The 17,559-nt window shown below is 44.3% G+C and overlaps 1 protein-coding gene across 3 annotated transcripts in view; it reads left to right on the top strand.

The window, feature by feature from the left end:
* The first annotated feature begins 1,689 nt into the window (after window positions 1-1,689).
* WDR82 (WD repeat domain 82) overlaps window positions 1,690-17,559 on the top strand; it is a 33,567-nt gene continuing 17,697 nt past the window's right edge. For all 3 annotated transcript variants that reach the window (XM_073352474.1, XM_073352471.1, XM_073352473.1), the window contains exons 1-2: window positions 1,690-2,218; window positions 17,342-17,439. In XM_073352474.1, coding sequence (XP_073208575.1) covers window positions 2,058-2,218; window positions 17,342-17,439 — 259 coding nt within the window. In that variant the 5' untranslated portion in view covers window positions 1,690-2,057. The remainder of the gene's footprint in view (window positions 2,219-17,341; window positions 17,440-17,559) is intronic.

Here is a 17,559-nt window from a genome sequence, read left to right as displayed (position 1 = left end):
TATATCTTTTCTGTAAAGGAGAAGGTAAATAGAGTGAATGAAGCCATTAGTCTGTAAAGATCACATAGCCCAGAAGATTTTGTACATATATGTCAAGGATAGGGAACATCCTAACCTCAGAAGAAACTTCGTGCTTCAGTCTTGCCAGCTTCCAACATGGTGGCTGGAAATGACATCATGCCAGTAGTGTGAAGCCTTTTCCTTCCTTTACCTGTTACCCTAAAGTAAGCAAGAATGACATCAGGCCAGTAGTTTGAAGTCCCCTCTCCCCTCCTGCCCCCCCCCCCTTAAATCATTAGTTGGAAAATAAAAGCAGACTGAATGTCTGAATTTTACCAAATTAGCAAGCATAAAACCCTACTGTACTAGGGTAGATTACAAATTAAACTGAGCACTAATTTAAAGTATAACTACTTGTCCTTTTCAGCTGTAGCTCTCAGAGTGCTTTACAAAGGGGAATTGCTATCATTAGGCCCATTTTACAGAGATGGAAACTGAGCTACAGAAATGGTCAATTTTTCCTAAAGAAGGGTGCCTATGCGATTCTGACTTCAGAACCTAGGGGATTAATTTCTAGAGGTGAAAAGAAAAGGAGTACTTGTGGCACCTTAGAGACTAACCAATTTATTTGAGCATGAGCTTTCGTGAGCTACAGCTCCCTGTTGCATCCGATGAAGTGAGCTGTAGCTCACGAAACCTCATGCTCAAATAAATTGGTTAGTCTCTAAGGTGCCACAAGTACTCCTTTTCTTTTTGCGAATACAGACTAACATGGCTGTTACTCTGAAACCTTTCTAGAGGTGCTAAGCCTCTGCAGCTTCCACTGACTTCATCCAGGTCCCCCAAAATCAGTGGCTATCTGGTGGCCTAAGAGACTTTTCTAAGGCAGCAAACATGTCTGACTCCTGAGTTCCAGAGACAAGGTAGCTGAGGTAATATCCTCTATTGAACCAACTCCTGCTGGTGAGAGAGATGGAAGGCTTAGTGGATGGGGCTGCAAGGTGACCAGAGCCACCCAGAAGGGGGAGCGAGTGGGGCAATTTGCCCCAGGCCCCGCAGGAGCCCCCACGAGAATGTCTGAGGTCAGAGACAGGGAAGGTGAACTGAATGCTTGAGGGCCTGGGGTGGGACAGGAGCTCTGTGGCCCACGGTTGTGAGGTAGTAGTTGGCCTTAGTGGTCCAATTTGTAGGGGGGGGCAGGAGGTTGGTGGCCCAGCTTATGGGGAAGGGAGCGGGCTTAGTGGCCATGGGTTGGGACCTTGGTGGCTTAGTTTGTAGTGTGTATGTGGCAGGGAAAGGGGCTCGGGTCCTAGTTTATGGGGCAGGAAGAGGGCTGAGCAGCTGAGACAGAAGGGCAAGCTTGATAGGTTAGCTGTAAGGTGTGTGGGGGGGGGGAGGAGGGGGGCTTGGTAGCCTAGTTTATAGGGCCGAAAGGGGGCTTCCTGGCCCGGGCCCAGCTGCTGCCGGCGAAGGACGCGGTCCTACTGCCACACACAAAATGGCAGCCAGGGCCAGCCGGCGGTGGGTAACGTCCCCCTCCGCTATCCCACAATGCACTGCTCCTTCACTTCCCTCTCCGAGTGCCGCCCCTCCCCGTCGGCGTCCCACAATGCACTGCCGCTCTCCAGCCCTCGCGCTTCGCCAATCCCACAATGCGCTGCTCCTCCGCTCTCCCACAAGACCCCCCGCCCCCTCGTCCGCCCCACAATGCCCCGCTGCCGGCCCCCTTCTTCCCCTGTGAGCGGCAGTGTCTGTCCCCGTAGGAGGAAGATGGCGGACACAATGAGCAGGAGCCGCCTCTCCACAGCCTGAGCCGACCCCGCCTGAGGGCGCTGCCCGCCCGTGCCGAAGCCGCCTGCTAGCGCCGCGCGGCCCTTACCCGGGACCCGCGCGCTTCAGGCCCCCGCCCGGTTTCCCTTCTCCGTTGCTTCGCAGGCCCCGCGGGCACTAGGCCGCCGCCCGGCTTCTCACGTTCACCGGCGTCCTCCGTGCCCGGCTCCCGCTGGGCCCAGGCCCGGCTCCTCAGGCCCCGCTCGCGCCGCCCCATCCCTCGCGGCATGAAGCTAACGGACAACGTGCTGCGGAGCTTCCGCGTGGCCAAGGTCTTCCGCGAGAACTCGGACAAGATAAACTGCTTCGACTTCAGCCCCAACGGCGAGACCGTCATCTCCAGCAGCGACGACGACTCCATCGTGCTCTACGACTGCCAGGAGGGCAAGTGAGTGGCGGGCCGCCCGGGGGGGCGGGAGATCTGCCCGCGGGTGGGGGGTGAGCGGAGTGGGGAGGGTGGCCCGTGGGTGGTGATGGGCGTGCGAAGGTGCAACTGCAGCACCCCCCCATGCCCGTGGCTGGTACTTAGCCTCGTGGTGGTGCTGCCCTGGGGGCCTGGGCGGGTGGAGCAGGAGGGATCGATCCCCCGGGATTATCGGCTCTCCCAGGTGAGGAGCCTGTCAGGGAGAAAACGCGGGTTCAGGAAGGGCGGAGAATAGCACGGGCTTAGTGTATATCTGCTAGCCAGGGCGCTAAAGCTGCCAGCTAAAGGCTGATGTGAAAGACCCGGGGGTGGGGAAGACAGCCACCTAGGTGTGGGGAGAACCTCCCCAGTGTTGCTGATGCTCAGGTTTTCCCCAGGTAGAAGCTGCTGAGTGAAACTGACATTTTTGTTACTTTGCTGTCCACAAGGTTCTTCATAGCAAAAGTAAAGTTGATCAGAGATTCTTATGTGTTTGGTTGTGCTGCTGCTTGGCAGAGCTCTGAGCAGTAGCTGAAAATATTGTAATTGTGTGTCTGCAGACTAGGGAACCTAGTATAGGTGCCTTTTTTTTAAAATGAAATGAGTGTATAAAACTAAAACACCAGAAAAAATATGACTTGAAAATGGAGCTGGAACAGATTATTTTTATTGCATTCTGTCATGGCACTGTGATTAAAGCATCTGAGTCCCATCTACACTACAGCCTTCACTGTTACTACTTTTGGTGGAGCTGAAACTGTGGTGATTCACACCTAAATGTAGCATTGTAGATATAGACTGGAAGACTTTTGCTTCATATTTGGAAGGTTACAAATGTGATTTTCACACTTATGGAGACTAGAATCTTGTTTTACAGGAGCTAAAATTTGTTATTAATTGATGGCCCAGGACTTTTCACTGATCACAGAAATCTTTGCTTTCACTGGTGGGTAAATGAATGGATTTTTCAAGGTCTCTCATTTTAGATTTGGTTAATAAAATTGATGGATAACTCATCTGTAAGTATAGTTATGTATATGGGTCCAAATTTGAAGTCAATGGAGTTGCCATGATTTTTCCTTTGAGGAATATGCCTATTGTTAGCTACTCATTGCCGCAAACTCATTTCTTGATGAGTATTTCCATTGAAAATCTAAGCCAGAGAGCAAAAATTTGATTTAGGCGTGTTAAATACCCTGTTTGGGTTTAAATGAACAGGATGAAATAGGAAATTGTTTTGATGTGCATCTAGAACAGTTTGCCATTTTAAAAGGTAACCTTTTAAATATATTTTAATTCCATAGTGGAAGATGGCATACTGTACATGATCAGTAACTTTAAAAAACTGTAAAAACAATGAGGAGTCCGGTGGCACTTTAAAGACAAACAGATTTATTTGGGCATAAGCTTTTGTGGGTAAAAAACTCAATTCTTCAGATGCAGTTAAAAAACTGTGGCATTCCACTAGAATACATAGCCACTATTATGTAGGAAGAAGGGATTCTACTGTGCTTTATGTGAACCCCTTTTGAGTAGTTGACATCTTTACCTACAAACTAGAATTAAAACATCTATGATTCTGCTATAGAGCAAGATGGGGGAAAAAAGGGAGGAGGTATTGCCTTGTATATTAAAAATGTATACACTTGGACTGAGGTTGAGCTAGAAATAAGAGACAGACTTGTTGTAGGTCTCTGGGTAAGGATAAAAGAGGTAAAAAACAAGGGTGATGTCATGGTAGGGATCTACCACCAAACCAGGAAGAAGAGGTGGGTGAGGCTTTTTTTTAAACAACTAACAAAATCATCCAAAGCACTGGACTTGGGGGGAGGACTTCAACTACCCAGACATCTGTTGGGAAAATAACACAGCAGGGCACAGATTATCCAACAAATTCTTGGAATGTATTGGAGACCATTTTTTATTTCAGAAGGTGGAGAAAGCTACTGGGGGGAGGCTGTTCTAGATTTGATTTTGACAAATAGGGAGAAACTGGTTGAGAATTAGAAAGGGGAAGGAAGGCAACTTGGGCAAAAGTGATCATGAAATGGTAGAATTCATGATTCTAAGGAATGGTAGGAGGGAGAACAGCACAATAAAGACCATGGATTTCAAGAAGGCAGACTTCAGCAAACTCAGGGAGATGGTAAGTAAAATCCCATGGGAAGCAAGTCTAAGGGGAAAAACAAATGGAGACATTTGGCAGTTTTTCCAAGAGACATTATTAAGGGGACAAGAGCAAACTATCCCACTGCATAGGAAAGATAGGAAGTATGGCAAGAGACCACTATGGCTTAACCAGGAGATCTTCAATGATCTAAAACTAAAAAAAAAAAGTCTTACAAAAAGTGGAAACTCAGTCAAATTACAAAGGATGAATATAAACAAATAACACAAGTATGTAGGGACAAAATTAGAAAAGCCAAGGCACAAAACAAGATCAAACTAGCTGGGACATAAAAGGAAACAAGAAAACATTCTACAAATACATTAGAAGCAAGAGGAATCATAGAATATCAGGGTTGGAAGGGACCTCAGGAGGTCATCTAGTCCAACCCCCTGCTCAAAAGCAGGACCCATACCCAATTAAATCATCCCAGCCAGGGCTTTGTCAAGCCTGACCTTAAAAACTTCTAAGGAAGGAGATTCCACCACCTCCTTAGGCAACGCATTCCAGTGTTTCACCACCCTCCTAGTGAAAAAGTTTTTCCTAATATCCAACCTGAACCTCCCCCACTGTAACTTGAGACCATTACTCCTTGTCCTGTCCTCTTCCACCACTGAGAATAGTCTAGAACCTCCTCTCTGGAACTACCTCTCAGGTAGTTGAAAGCAGCTATCAAATCCCCCCTCATTCTTCTCTTCTGCAGACTAAACAATCCCAGTTCCCTCAGCCTCTTCTCATAACTCATGTGTTCCAGACCCCTAATCATTTTTGTTGCCCTTCGCTGGACTCTCTCCAATTTATCCACATCCTTCTTGTAGTGTGGGGCCCAAAACTGGACACAGTACTCCAGATGAGGCCTCACCAATGTCGAATAGAGGGGGACGATCACATCCCTCGATCTGCTCGCTATGCCCCTACTTACACATCCCAAAATGCCATTGGCCTTCTTGGCAACAAGGGCACACTGTTGACTCATATCCAGCTTCTCGTCCACTGTCACCCCTAGGTCCTTTTCCGCAGAACTGCTGCCTAGCCATTCGGTCCCTAGTCTGTAGCTGTGCATTGGGTTCTTCCATCCTATGTGCAGGACCCTGCACTTATCCTTATTGAACCTCACCAGATTTCTTTTGGCCCAATCCTCCAATTTGTCTGGGTCCCTCTGTATCCTATCCCTGCCCTCCAGTGTATCTACCACTCCTCCCAGTTTAGTATCATCCGCAAATTTGCTGAGAGTGCAATCCACACCATCCTCCACATCATTTATGAAGATATTGAACAAAACCGGCCCCAGGACCGACCCCTGGGGCACTCCACTTGACACCGGCTGCCAACTAGACATGGAGCCATTGATCACTACCCGTTGAGCCCGACAATCTAGCCAGCTTTCTACCCACCTTATAGTGCATTCATCCAGCCCATACTTCTTTAACTTGCTGACAAGAATATTGTGGGAGACCGTGTCAAAAGCTTTGCTAAAGTCAAGATACAATACATCCACTGCTTTCCCTTCATCCACAGAACCAGTAATCTGATCATAGAAGGCGATTAGATTAGTCAGGCATGACCTTCCCTTGGTGAATCCATGCTGACTGTTCCTGATCACTTTCCTCTCATGCAAGTGCTTCAGGATTGATTCTTTGAGGACCTGCTCCATGATTTTTCCAGGGACTGAAGTGAGGCTGACTGGCCTGTAGTTCCCAGGATCCTCCTTCTTCCCTTTTTTAAAGATTGGCATTACATTAGCCTTTTTCCAGTCATCCGGGACTTCCCCCGTTCGCCACGAGTTTTCAAAGAAGACCAAGGACAGAGTAGGCCTGTTACTCAATGGGCGGGGAGGGAGGGGAGACAATAACAGAAAATGTGGAAATGGCAGAGGTGCTTAATGACTTATTTGTTTTGGTTCTCACCAAGAAGGTTGGTGGCAATTGGATGTCTAACATAGTGAATGCCAATGAAAATGAGGTAGGATCAGAGTCTAAAATAGTGAAAAACAAATAAAAAATTACTTAGAGAAGTTAAATATCTTCAAATCATAGAGTTATATATATTAAGGTCAGAAGGGACCATTATGATCATCTAGTTTGACCTCCTGCACAATGCAGGCCACCGAATCTCACCCACCCACTCCTGCAATAAACCTATCACTTATGTCTGAGCTACTGAAGTCCTCAAATCATGGTTTAAAGACTTCAAGGTGCAGAGAATCCTCCAGCAAGTGACCAGAAACTGACTAAATGCATCCTAGAGTACAAAGAAAAGGAGTACTTGTGGCACCTTAGAGACTAACCAATTTATTTGAGCATGAGCTTTCATGAGCTACAGCTCACTTCCTCAGATGCATCAGTTGCATCTGAGGAAGTGAGCTGTAGCTCACGAAAGCTTATGCTCTAATAAATTGGTTAGTCTCTAAGGTGCCACAAGTACTCCTTTTCTTTTTGCGAATACAGACTAACACGGCTGTTACTCTGAATCCTAGAGTACAGTAACTCCTCACTTAACGTTGTAGTTATGTTCCTGAAAAATGAGACTTTAAGTGAAACGATGTTAAGTGAATCCAGTTTCCCCATAAGAATTAATGTAAATGGGGGCATTAGGTTCCAGTGAAATTTTTTTTGCCAGACAAAAGGCATTATATACATTTTAAACAAGCAATTTAATACTACAGTCATCATTGCTGAGTATGAAGCTTGGTTGAGGTGGTGGGGTCAGAGAGTGGAAGAGGGTGGATTGTCCGGCTGCTCCTCTTGCTGAACTTTCTGGACTTGAAAAAACATCTAGAGAGTGTTTTGCTTTCCTTTTTTTTTTTCTTGGTAAATTTCTTTACAGCAAGTCATTAGATGACCAACTCCCCTAATCACTTTGGAGCTGGGTTCCCTGTCAGGATCGTCATCACTCAAGTTTTGAAAGCCAGCTTCAATCATTTGTTGGGAGGTGCCCCTGCCTTACCCTACACAGTCACAGCCCACTGGCACTGGAGATCAGGCAGGCAAGGAGGCTGAAGGTGCTGTAGGCTAGGAGAAGCACTTTGTGCAGCTGCAGCTTCCCCTACTCTGCAAGCACTAGGGGCAGGGGGCTCAACCCTCAGCCCGCCCACTCCACCTCTTCTCCCCCCCCACCTTCTCCCCCTTTATTTCACATGCTGCGTTCTCGCTCCTCCCCCCTCCCCCGCTGAATGCTGCAAGCCAGCTGATTGCTGTGGGCAGGAGGGAGATGCCCTGAGTCCTCACTCCTCCCTCCTGTCCAGGGCAATCAGCTGGCTTGCGGTGTTTAGGAGGGAGGGAGGAGGAGCAAGGACTTGGTGTGCAAGCTCTCCTCCCGCCTCCTTCCCGGGAGGGAGGGGGAGCCCGCATGCCGAGCCCTTGCTCCTCCTCCCCTCCCTCCTAAATGCCGCAAGCCAGATGATTGCTGCGGGCAGCAGGCTGGGAGGGGAGGGGGAAGGTGCTGATCTGCGGGGTCTACTGGTGGGCAGGAGGTGCTTGGGGGGAGTGTAGGGAGGCTGCCAGCTGTGGAGAAAATGGAGCATTGCACAACTTTAAATGAGCATGTTCCCTAATTGATCAGCAATGTAACAACGAAACAATGTTAACCGGGACAACTTTAAGTGAGGAGTTACTGTACTTGAGGAGCTGACTGAGGAGATATCTGAGCCATTAGCAATTATCTTTGAAAAGTTATGGAAGTTGGGAGATATTCCGGAAGATTGGAAAAAGGCAAATATAGTGCTCATCTATAAAAGGGGAAATAAGGACAATCCGGGGAATTACAGACCAGTCAGCTTAACTTCTGTACCTGGAAAGATAATGGAGCAAATAATTAAGCAATCAATTTGCAAACACCTAGAAGCTAATAAGATGATAAATAAGTCAGCATGGATTTGTCAAGAACAAATCATGTCAAACCAACCTGATAGCTTTCTGTGACAGGGTAACAAGCCTCGTGGATAGGGGGGAAATGGTAGATGTGGTATATCTTAACTTTAGTAAGGCTTTTGATGCCGTCTCACATGACCTTCTCATAAACAAACTAGGGAAATACAAGCTAGATGGAGCTGCTATAAGGTGAGTGTATAACTGATTGGAAAATGGTTCCCAGAGAGTAATTATCAGTGGTTCACGGTCATGCGGGAAGGGCATAATGAGTGGGGTCCCGCAGGGATCGGTTCTGAGTCGGGTTCTGTTCAGTATCTTCATCAATGATTTAGATAATGGCATAGATAGTACACTTATAGAGTTTATGGGCGATACCAAGCTGGGAGGGGTTTCAAGTGCTTTGGAGGATAGGAATATAATTCAAAATGATCTGGACAAACTGGAGAAATGGTCTGAAGTAAATAGGATGAAATTCAATAAGGACAAATGCAGAGTACTCCACTTAGGAAGGAATAATCAGTTGCGCACACACAAAATGAGAAAGTACTGCTTAGGAAGAAGTACTGTGGAAAGGGATCTGGGGGTCATAGTGAATCACACGCTAAATATGAGTCAACAGTGTAACACTGTTACAGAAAAAGCAAACATCGTTCTGTGATGTATTAACAGGAGTATTGTAAGCAAGACACGAGAAGTAATTCTTCTGCTCTACTCGGCGCTGATTCAGCCTCAACTGGAGTATTGTGTCCAGTTCTGGGTGCCATATTTCAGGAAATATGTGGAGAAATTGGAGGAAGTCCAGAGAAGAGCAACAAAAATGATCAAAAAGTCTAGAAAACATTATGTATGAGGGAAGATTGGGGGGGGAAAAAAAGGGTTTGTTTAGTTTGGAAAAGAGAAGACTGAAAGGAGACATAACAGTTTTCAAGTACATAAAAGGTTGTTACAAGGAGGAGGGAGCAAAATTGTTCTTAACCTCTCAGGATAGGACAAGAAGCAATGGCTTAAATTGCAGCAAGGTTGGTTTAGGTTGGGCATTAGGAAAAACTTCCTAATTGTCAGATTTCAGAGTAGCAGCCGTGTTAGTCTGTATTCACAAAAAGAAAAGGAGTACTAGTGGCACCTTATAGACAGACTAATTTATTTGAGCATAAGCTTTTGTGAGCTACAGCTCACTTCATCGGATGTAGCTCATGAAAGTTTATGCTCAAATAAATTGGTTAGTCTCTAAGGTGCCACAAGTCCTCCTTTTCTTTTTGCTAATTGTCAGAGTGGTTCAGCACTGGAATAAATTGCCTGTGGAGGTTGTAGAATCTCCATCATTGGGGATTTTTAAGAGCAGGTTGGACAAATGCCTGTTAGGGATGGTCTAGATAATACTTAGTCCTGCCTTGAGTGTAGGGGACTGGACTAGATGACCTCTCGAGGTCCCTTCCAGTTCTATGATTCAGTGAATGTAGATGTTTTCAGAAACTGAGCAAATATGGATTTAGACAGTGAGAATAGAGCCATTTTGATTCATGAGTGAATAAAATTCATCTTGTAATCTTGGAGCATGTAGTAGAACATCAATCATGGGAATAAATAAATTCACAGAACTCTTGAAAAATGCACTTTCTGATTCGGTATAAGAAAAAATATATATAAACTAATCCTATGTAAATTATTGTGTTTTGGGAATAGAACATCTGTAGATGGAAGACGTGAGTCATTTACTATAAGACTCAGACCAAAGTGAGCCAAACCGTAATTCCTAAATAAAATTATTTCAGGAAAAGGTAAACATCCTGGTGCACTTACTTAGTCTGTCTCTAAAAGTGCCTCTTTCTGATGTGGCTTTTCTGCTAATAGCATTATACCAGAGATTGTGTGTGTGTGTGTGTGTGTGTGTGTGTGTGTGTGTTACAGGGCCCAGAATTGAGCATGGAGCATCTCAGAAGACAAAGATGTGGTCCCTAATTCGATCTTTTGATGTGACATGAAAGGGTGACCAAAAGTAGCGTGTGGATGGTACAAGAAGTGACTAGGGTTACAGATATGGTCATGTGGTTGCTCGGTTTAAGCATGAGCACATCTTGATGATCTCAAGTGTTAAGGTTTGTTTTTTTTTTTAAGAATTTTCTCAAATCTTATGCTGTGCATCTTATTGTAGAGGTGAGCTTTTAGGAATTCAGTGAGGGGTGGAGTGGCATGAATGACCAAAGTAGGCTGCAAGGTATACATAAGATGGTTAGAGTTAAAAAAACAAACAAAAAAAACACAGCCTTGTAGGGGAAGTGGATGAAGAGGGCAGTAGTAGCCGAGTGGAGGTGGTGTGGGACTGTATAATAAAATGGTAGCCCATATGAGTAGGGAGAGGTGGTGTGATTATTTGACAAGAAAAAAGTTACTTGCCTGTGCTTTTATTCTGTCAAAGAAGTTAAAATGAACTATTGTCGCTGTTGTGATTGTTGAATGGCATCTCTCTGCATTCTGGTTGTTCTGTTTTGGACTACTTTGTGTGGATTCTTTTTATACTTGTTTTCAGTATGTCACTTGGTTTTATGTGTAGTATGTCTTTTTGCTTTCATACAAATTAAAATGTTACTGCCCCCGCCTGTCTGAGCCTAAACTAAGACTATAAGTTATTTCAAATTCAAGTAAAATCTAATACCCTAATAATATGGATGGTGTCCGCTAGCTTTGAAATCTACATCTTGATTGTACATCCTCCACTAATGCTGGCGCTGATGAGCAGTTACTGTGACTGTCCATGATGGTACTGTTCCTAGTCCCGCTTCTGCTCCTGGGGGAATTCTGCACCACTGTGCAATACAGAATTTTGCAGAAATTAATGTTGCGTGTGCAGAATTCCCCAACCTCACCCCCCCCCCCCCCCCGCCAGAAATGAGCAGCAGGCCGCCACGAAGGGCCACTGGACCTGGGAGACACTGCTGTGGGGAGGGGGAGGAGGAGCTGGAGAGTTCCTGGCAGCTGCAGTTCCCAGCATGCCCTGAAGGAAGGAGATGGCGGTGTGCAGGAAACTCCATGCAAGCCCAAGACCCAGCGTCAGGCTGTTTCTCCCTTTGGATCCCTGGGGAGCAGGGGGTGTGAGTGCCTGAGCTAGGGAGGGCAGTGTCTGGCCCGGGGAGGAGGGCGGAGAAACAGGAACTGGGTTGTCTTAGGGCAGGGGTGGGCAAACTATGGCCGTGGGCCGCTTCTGGCCTCCCAGACCTTTTAATTTGGCCCTCGAGCTCCTGCCAGGGTCCGGGGCTTGCCAGGGGGCTCTGCACACTGCCCCTGCCCCACGCGCCACCCCTGCAGCTCCCATTGGCTGCACAGAGCCGCCTGGCCACGCCTCCGCGTAGGAGCTGGAATGGAGACATGCTGCTGCTTCTGGGAGCTGCTTGAGGTAAGTGCTGACCGAAGCTGGCACCCCGACCTTCTGCCCCAGTCCTGATCCCCCTCCTGCCCTCCAAACCCCTCAGTCCCAGCCTGGAGCACCCTCCTGCAACCCCAATCCCTCATCCCCAGCCCCATCCCAGAGCCCACCACACCCTCGCCCCCAATTTTGTGAGCATTCATGGCTCACCATACAATTTTCATACCCAGATGAGGCCCTTAGGCCAAAAAGTTTGCCCACCCCTGTCTTAGGGGTTTCTTTAACCCTCTACTCCTAAGGGAATTTTTGTGTGTCTGTATTGTTAGGCATACATGCTGACAGGTACTTTGGAATAAATTACCCAAATAATTGAAACTGACGTGATTATATAGTGTTGTTTTGATAATTTTTGTGGAATTTTAAAATGTTGTGTGTACAATTTTTAATTTTTTGGTGCAGAATTTCCCCAGGAATACACTTCATATCAGTAGACAATAGCTTGATGAGACTGGAATGCATCTACATTTGGGCCTTTAGTTTATATCTGTGTCATGTCCTGATGTGGACTTGTTTAGATTAATGTCATTGTGGAAAATCCACAGTTTGATATTGCAGTGCTAAAAGGTAATTCACGTTTTGTCAAGATAAATGTATCTGGAAGTGTAGGTTGCCTGGTTACAGGATTTTTTAAAACATGCATATCCACTGTCATTTGTGCATTTGAAAGTAGGTGCAATTTTAAAGGCATCTATTGATAAGCCACTTTTCTCCTTACTTGTTTTTGTAAAGTGGCCTCGAAGATACTTAATTTGTACATTGCTATATTGGATTACTTCTCTTATCACTAGGCCATAGTGTGGACTCAAAGCACTGGAAACTGAATGATGGTTGCTGTACCATGGTGAAACTTGACAGCATCAGGCCTGTAGATCAGTTTTTTCCCTACAGTTTTGCCTCCAAGGAGCCAGAAATCCTTACCTTTTCAAACTTGTTATCCCTAATAATATGCTTTTAAAAATAAGGGCAGGATGATTCTCTTTCATTGCTGTGTTCCGACATAGTGCTTCCTAGCTTTTGAAATGCCTGGTCTAAACTCACTGAGTTCTGCCAGCATTACTGTTGGTGAGAGGATTGCTGTTTTTTCTTTTTTTTTTTTTTAATTGACATACACTATTGCTTTTATCAGCATAATTATTGGTATAAGGTGCTTTATACTTGTGTTGCTTATTTCACTTTGACAGACCTCAGTAAGCTCTACAGGTGTATGTACACTTTCATTTTGGTATAACTGCTTCTACACTAGGATTCTTTTGCAGTTTTATGCCAGCATAGTTAAAGCAACAAAGCTTTCAAGGGTCAGCAATGTCAAAGTCTCTGAAGGAGATCATCTCCTTGAAATGTGAGAAATGGCAGGTAATCATGGTAAACAATGTGTCTGCATATTTGCCTGATCTTATAAATGCACCTAAATTGGGCTATATTAGCCCCTGTCTCAGTTTCTGTTGCATGGCCCAAATGGGTAACAACTCAAATGATTGATCATTACCTTTGTTGCAGTGGTTTGACTCACAGCTCAGCATCCCTGGATGGACACCTCCAAAATTACTTACAGTTGCCTGAAAGGCCTCAGCTTAGCTTAGTTAACACTTTTTTTAACTTAGAACTTCAAATTTTACAGTTTTTCAAAACAGATTCACACTTTAAGATATGGACAATGTTTTTTGAGATCCAGGTTAGCAAGCACAAGTCTGTGGGTGATCAAGAATGCAGCATCACTATGAGGAGATTCAATTGCTATGCACCTTTATACAAGAATAACCTATATTAATTGCAAAAAGAAAAGGAGTACTTGTGGCACCTTAGAGACTAACCAAGTTATTTGAGCATGAGCTTTCGTGAGCTACAGCTCACTTCATCGGATGCATACCGTGGAAACTGCAGCAGACTTTCTATACACACAGAGAATATGAAACAATACCTCCTCCCACCCCACTGTCCTGCTGGTAATAGCTTATCTGAAGTGATCATCAGGTTGGGCCATTTCCAGCACAAATCCAGGGTGAGAAAACCTGGATTTGTGCTGGAAATGGCCCAACCTGATGATCACTTCAGATAAGCTATTACCAGCAGGACAGTGGGGTGGGAGGAGGTATTGTTTCATATTCTCTGTGTGTATAGAAAGTCTTCTGCAGTTTCCACGGTATGCATCCGATGAAGTGAGCTGTAGCTCACGAAAGCTCATGCTCAAATAACTTGGTTAGTCTCTAAGGTGCCACAAGTACTCCTTTTCTTTTTGCGAATACAGACTAACACGGCTGTTACTCTGAAACCTATATTAATTGGTTTCAGAGTGGTAGCCATGTTAGTCTGTATCAGCAAAAACAGTGAGGCGTCCTTGTGACACCTTGGCAAATAAATTTGTTAGTCTCTAACTCTGTCTGCATATCTATACAAGGGACACCATCATAGGATCTAACCACATCAGCCACACCATCAGGGGCTTGTTCACCTGCACATCTACCAATGTGATATGTGCCAGCAATGCCCCTCTGCCATGTACATTGGCCAGACCGGTCAGTCTCTATGCAAAAGAATAAACGGACCCACAAATCAGACATCAAGAATTGTAACATTCAAAAACCAGTAGGATAGCACTTCAACCTCCCTGGACACTCAATAACAGACTTAATTCTTCAACGAAAAAACTTCAAAAACAGACTTCAAGAAACTGCTGAACTGGAATTAATTTGCAAACTGGACACCATCAAATTAGGCCTGAATAAAGACTGGGAGTGGATGGGTCACTACAAAAAGTAATTTTCCCTCTGCTGATACTCACACTTTCTTGTCAACATTTGGAAATGGGCGACATCCACCTTGATTACATTGGCCTTGTTAGCACTACAAAAGTACTTTTCCCTCTCTTGATATTCACCCCTTCTCGTCAACTGTTGAGAATAGGCCACTTTCACCTTAACTGAATTGGCCTAGTTAGCACTGACACACACACCACCCCCCCAGACTTGGTAAGGCAACTCCCATATTTTCATGTGTAATATTTATACTGCTTACTGTATATTTTTCACTACATGCATCTGATGAGGTGGGTTTTCGCTCACAAAAGCTTATGCCCAAATAAATGCTAGTCTCTAAAATGCCACAAGGATTCCTCATTGTTTTTGCTGTATTAATTGCTGCATCCAGAAGATAGTACAAAGTTGCCCAACCTGTACAAAACGGATGGGCATTGATTCTTGCTCAGGTACAGGCTTGTCAGTATCTTCATCAGTAAGCTTATCTTACTGTATTCGTTCTGAGAATGTCCCTAGGACACATTGTAATTGCCTCCAAAGTATTTTACTTTGTGGATGTTTGTATTGTTCCAGGATTAAGGCCACTTTTGGCTTGCAAGTGGCAGGATATTTCAAAATCTCTAAGAATTGAAATTGTTCAGTGACTATAATCCAGGTTTTTTTTAAAAAGACACACTCTTTTGGATCTCCTTGTTGGGTTTTTATGGAGTAATCTAATAAGAGCTTCTTATGGACAAAATGACACATTTTCTGTTTCCGTACATTTCATGAGCCAAAGAGGAGTCATACAAATATGAATCATTGCTTAGAGACCTAGTACAATTATAAGAAGGAAAGTTGAATGTGTTCAGTGAATTCTAGAGGTCGTGCACCAATTTACAAGAAGACAGCTCTTATCAGATTCTCATGCTTTGTGCAAATTACACAAAACATTAATCTTTTTTACAAGAAACTTTAGTGTTCCATTTAGTTGGCACAGGGACTTCAGTATTACCATCTGCAGATCCAGGCTGCTTGTTGAGTTTTTTGGATTTAAAAAAAAAAGTGTATCCAGGCATTTTTTAAATTGACAGTTTGTGTATAATTTTTAATACAAATGTGTTTTAAAATAGTGTGGCAGTCGGGGATTTATTTGCAAATTAAACTGGCTGATTCTGGGAACAGCAGCAAACTTTGGTTACAAAGTTGTAACAAAATATTAGAGCAGCCATTTCCCTCCTAAAACCAATCGAATTGTTTTGCAGCAGTAAATAGTCAAGTTTATTTTACTTCAAAGCCTACACTGGCTTGGTTGGCAAGCTAACCTAACACTTAACCTTGTGATAAAATGCCTTCCAATTACGCCTGCAGTGAAGACAAGTCCATAGTCTTGGGCATGCTCAAGTAGTTCACTACTCACTCCTCCCACCCATTCTCCCAAGGCACTACTTTATAGTTAACATCAACTAGGCCCATTTCCTCTCCTCTGCCTTGCAGCTCAGTTTTATTGCTCTGCTTAGTCATTTTGTCTCTCCTTGTCTGTGCAGCAGCTCAACTCTTTTCTGCACTCCATTTTAGCTCCTTTGGTCACTCTCCCTCTAGCAGCTCTATGCTACTGTGCCCGAAGTCATTCAACTTTCCGGCTTATGCTTGTTCTAGGTCTCTGAGCAATATGATTTTTCCCAGCCTGGCTTGAGTTACGTTGGGATTCTAAAGAGTGAACAAAACATCTACATTTGATGTGATGGGGAAGAGAAGCCAGTGGAGATGCTAAACTTCTAACACTTGAAAAAATGCTTGAGAATTTGATCAGTGGTACAGCCAAGGTAAACTATGGTGGGACAGAGAATGTGTGTGTATTGGAAGAAGATTCAGTGGGCTAGTATCAGGTTTGATTCTTGGAATTTGGAGTTTTAGTACTAAGTCACTCAGTATCTCTGGAAATTTTGAATGAATACTTGTTTATACATAAAATGTGGTGGTTGTCAGATCAGTTTCAGACAATCTACCTCCTTGAGTTCCCTCTGGTTGTAAGCAGAAACTGAAACCTTACACTGCAGTATGTTGCAGTTAAAGTTTTGTCCACTTGTATTCTGAAAACAAAACAAATTAATTTGTATCTTAACTTCCTTTAGCATATTCAGGCCTTTACTGAGGCTCTGGACATGTCAGAATTTGACTTTTGGGATAGAGGTTACTGAAATTTTGGAGTACTAGAAGCAAATAGTATGTGTGGGTGTCGTGTCCCCGTCCCCCCCCCCAATAACATTTGTCTATTGGCCTTTTAACTTGTGGAAGAAATGTCGAAGATATTCCCAAAATGTTTCCTAAAGCGGATCCAGAGTCTTCCTCTGTTTGAGAATGAATGAAAAAGAGAGGTTTGGGTTCTTTTAAGGTATTGGGAAAGAATCCAAGTTACACTTTATGGTGTGTGCATGAATTTAGCACCAGTGAAAGCAAGGAACAGACTGTCATAACTTGTACTAGGTTTAGTGTCTCATGCTGTAGCTTATACCATACAACTTTGTCAACTGTTGCCCATTCCTAGCTTAAAACACCCCCAATTCCTTGTGTTTCCTGAGCTGGCATGAGCATGTGTCAAATTCTACAGTGACTGTTGTGGTGATATCTTGTTCACAAGAAACTAAAATGAGTCCTATTAATTATCTTAGGTTTTTAATATAGGTCCCCAGAGGTGGAAGGCTAATCCATTAGTGCACGATGTGACTAGGTCCCCTTTGGTTCTGTTTTCTGGTCTTAATGATCTCAACAGTTTTCCTTCCTCATATAAAAGGACCTGGTACCTCAAAGGATTTATAGTTTTAAGTTACTAAAAAGTAGACTAATAGTTGGTAGGTTGCAGCTTGAGCTCTTGTGTGTTGAAGTAGACATAATTATTTCTGTATTTTCTTTTGACAGACCAAAGAGAACACTGTATAGTAAAAAGTATGGAGTGGACCTAATCAGATACACACATGCTGCCAACACTGTGGTGTACAGCTCCAACAAAATAGATGGTAAGTGACCGTGTTTAATCTTTCTGCACTTAGATGGCACGCCCAGATAAACAGTAGTGGAGGGCTGGGGAAAGCTTTGGTCTTGACTGATATGAATGGCTCATTTTTAGCAACCTCTAG

This window comes from Lepidochelys kempii, chromosome 7, assembly GCF_965140265.1.
Source record: "Lepidochelys kempii isolate rLepKem1 chromosome 7, rLepKem1.hap2, whole genome shotgun sequence".
NCBI classification, from domain to species: domain Eukaryota; kingdom Metazoa; phylum Chordata; order Testudines; family Cheloniidae; genus Lepidochelys; species Lepidochelys kempii.
Note: the sequence above shows the minus strand (reverse complement) of the source record. Positions and strands in the feature narration are given on the sequence as shown.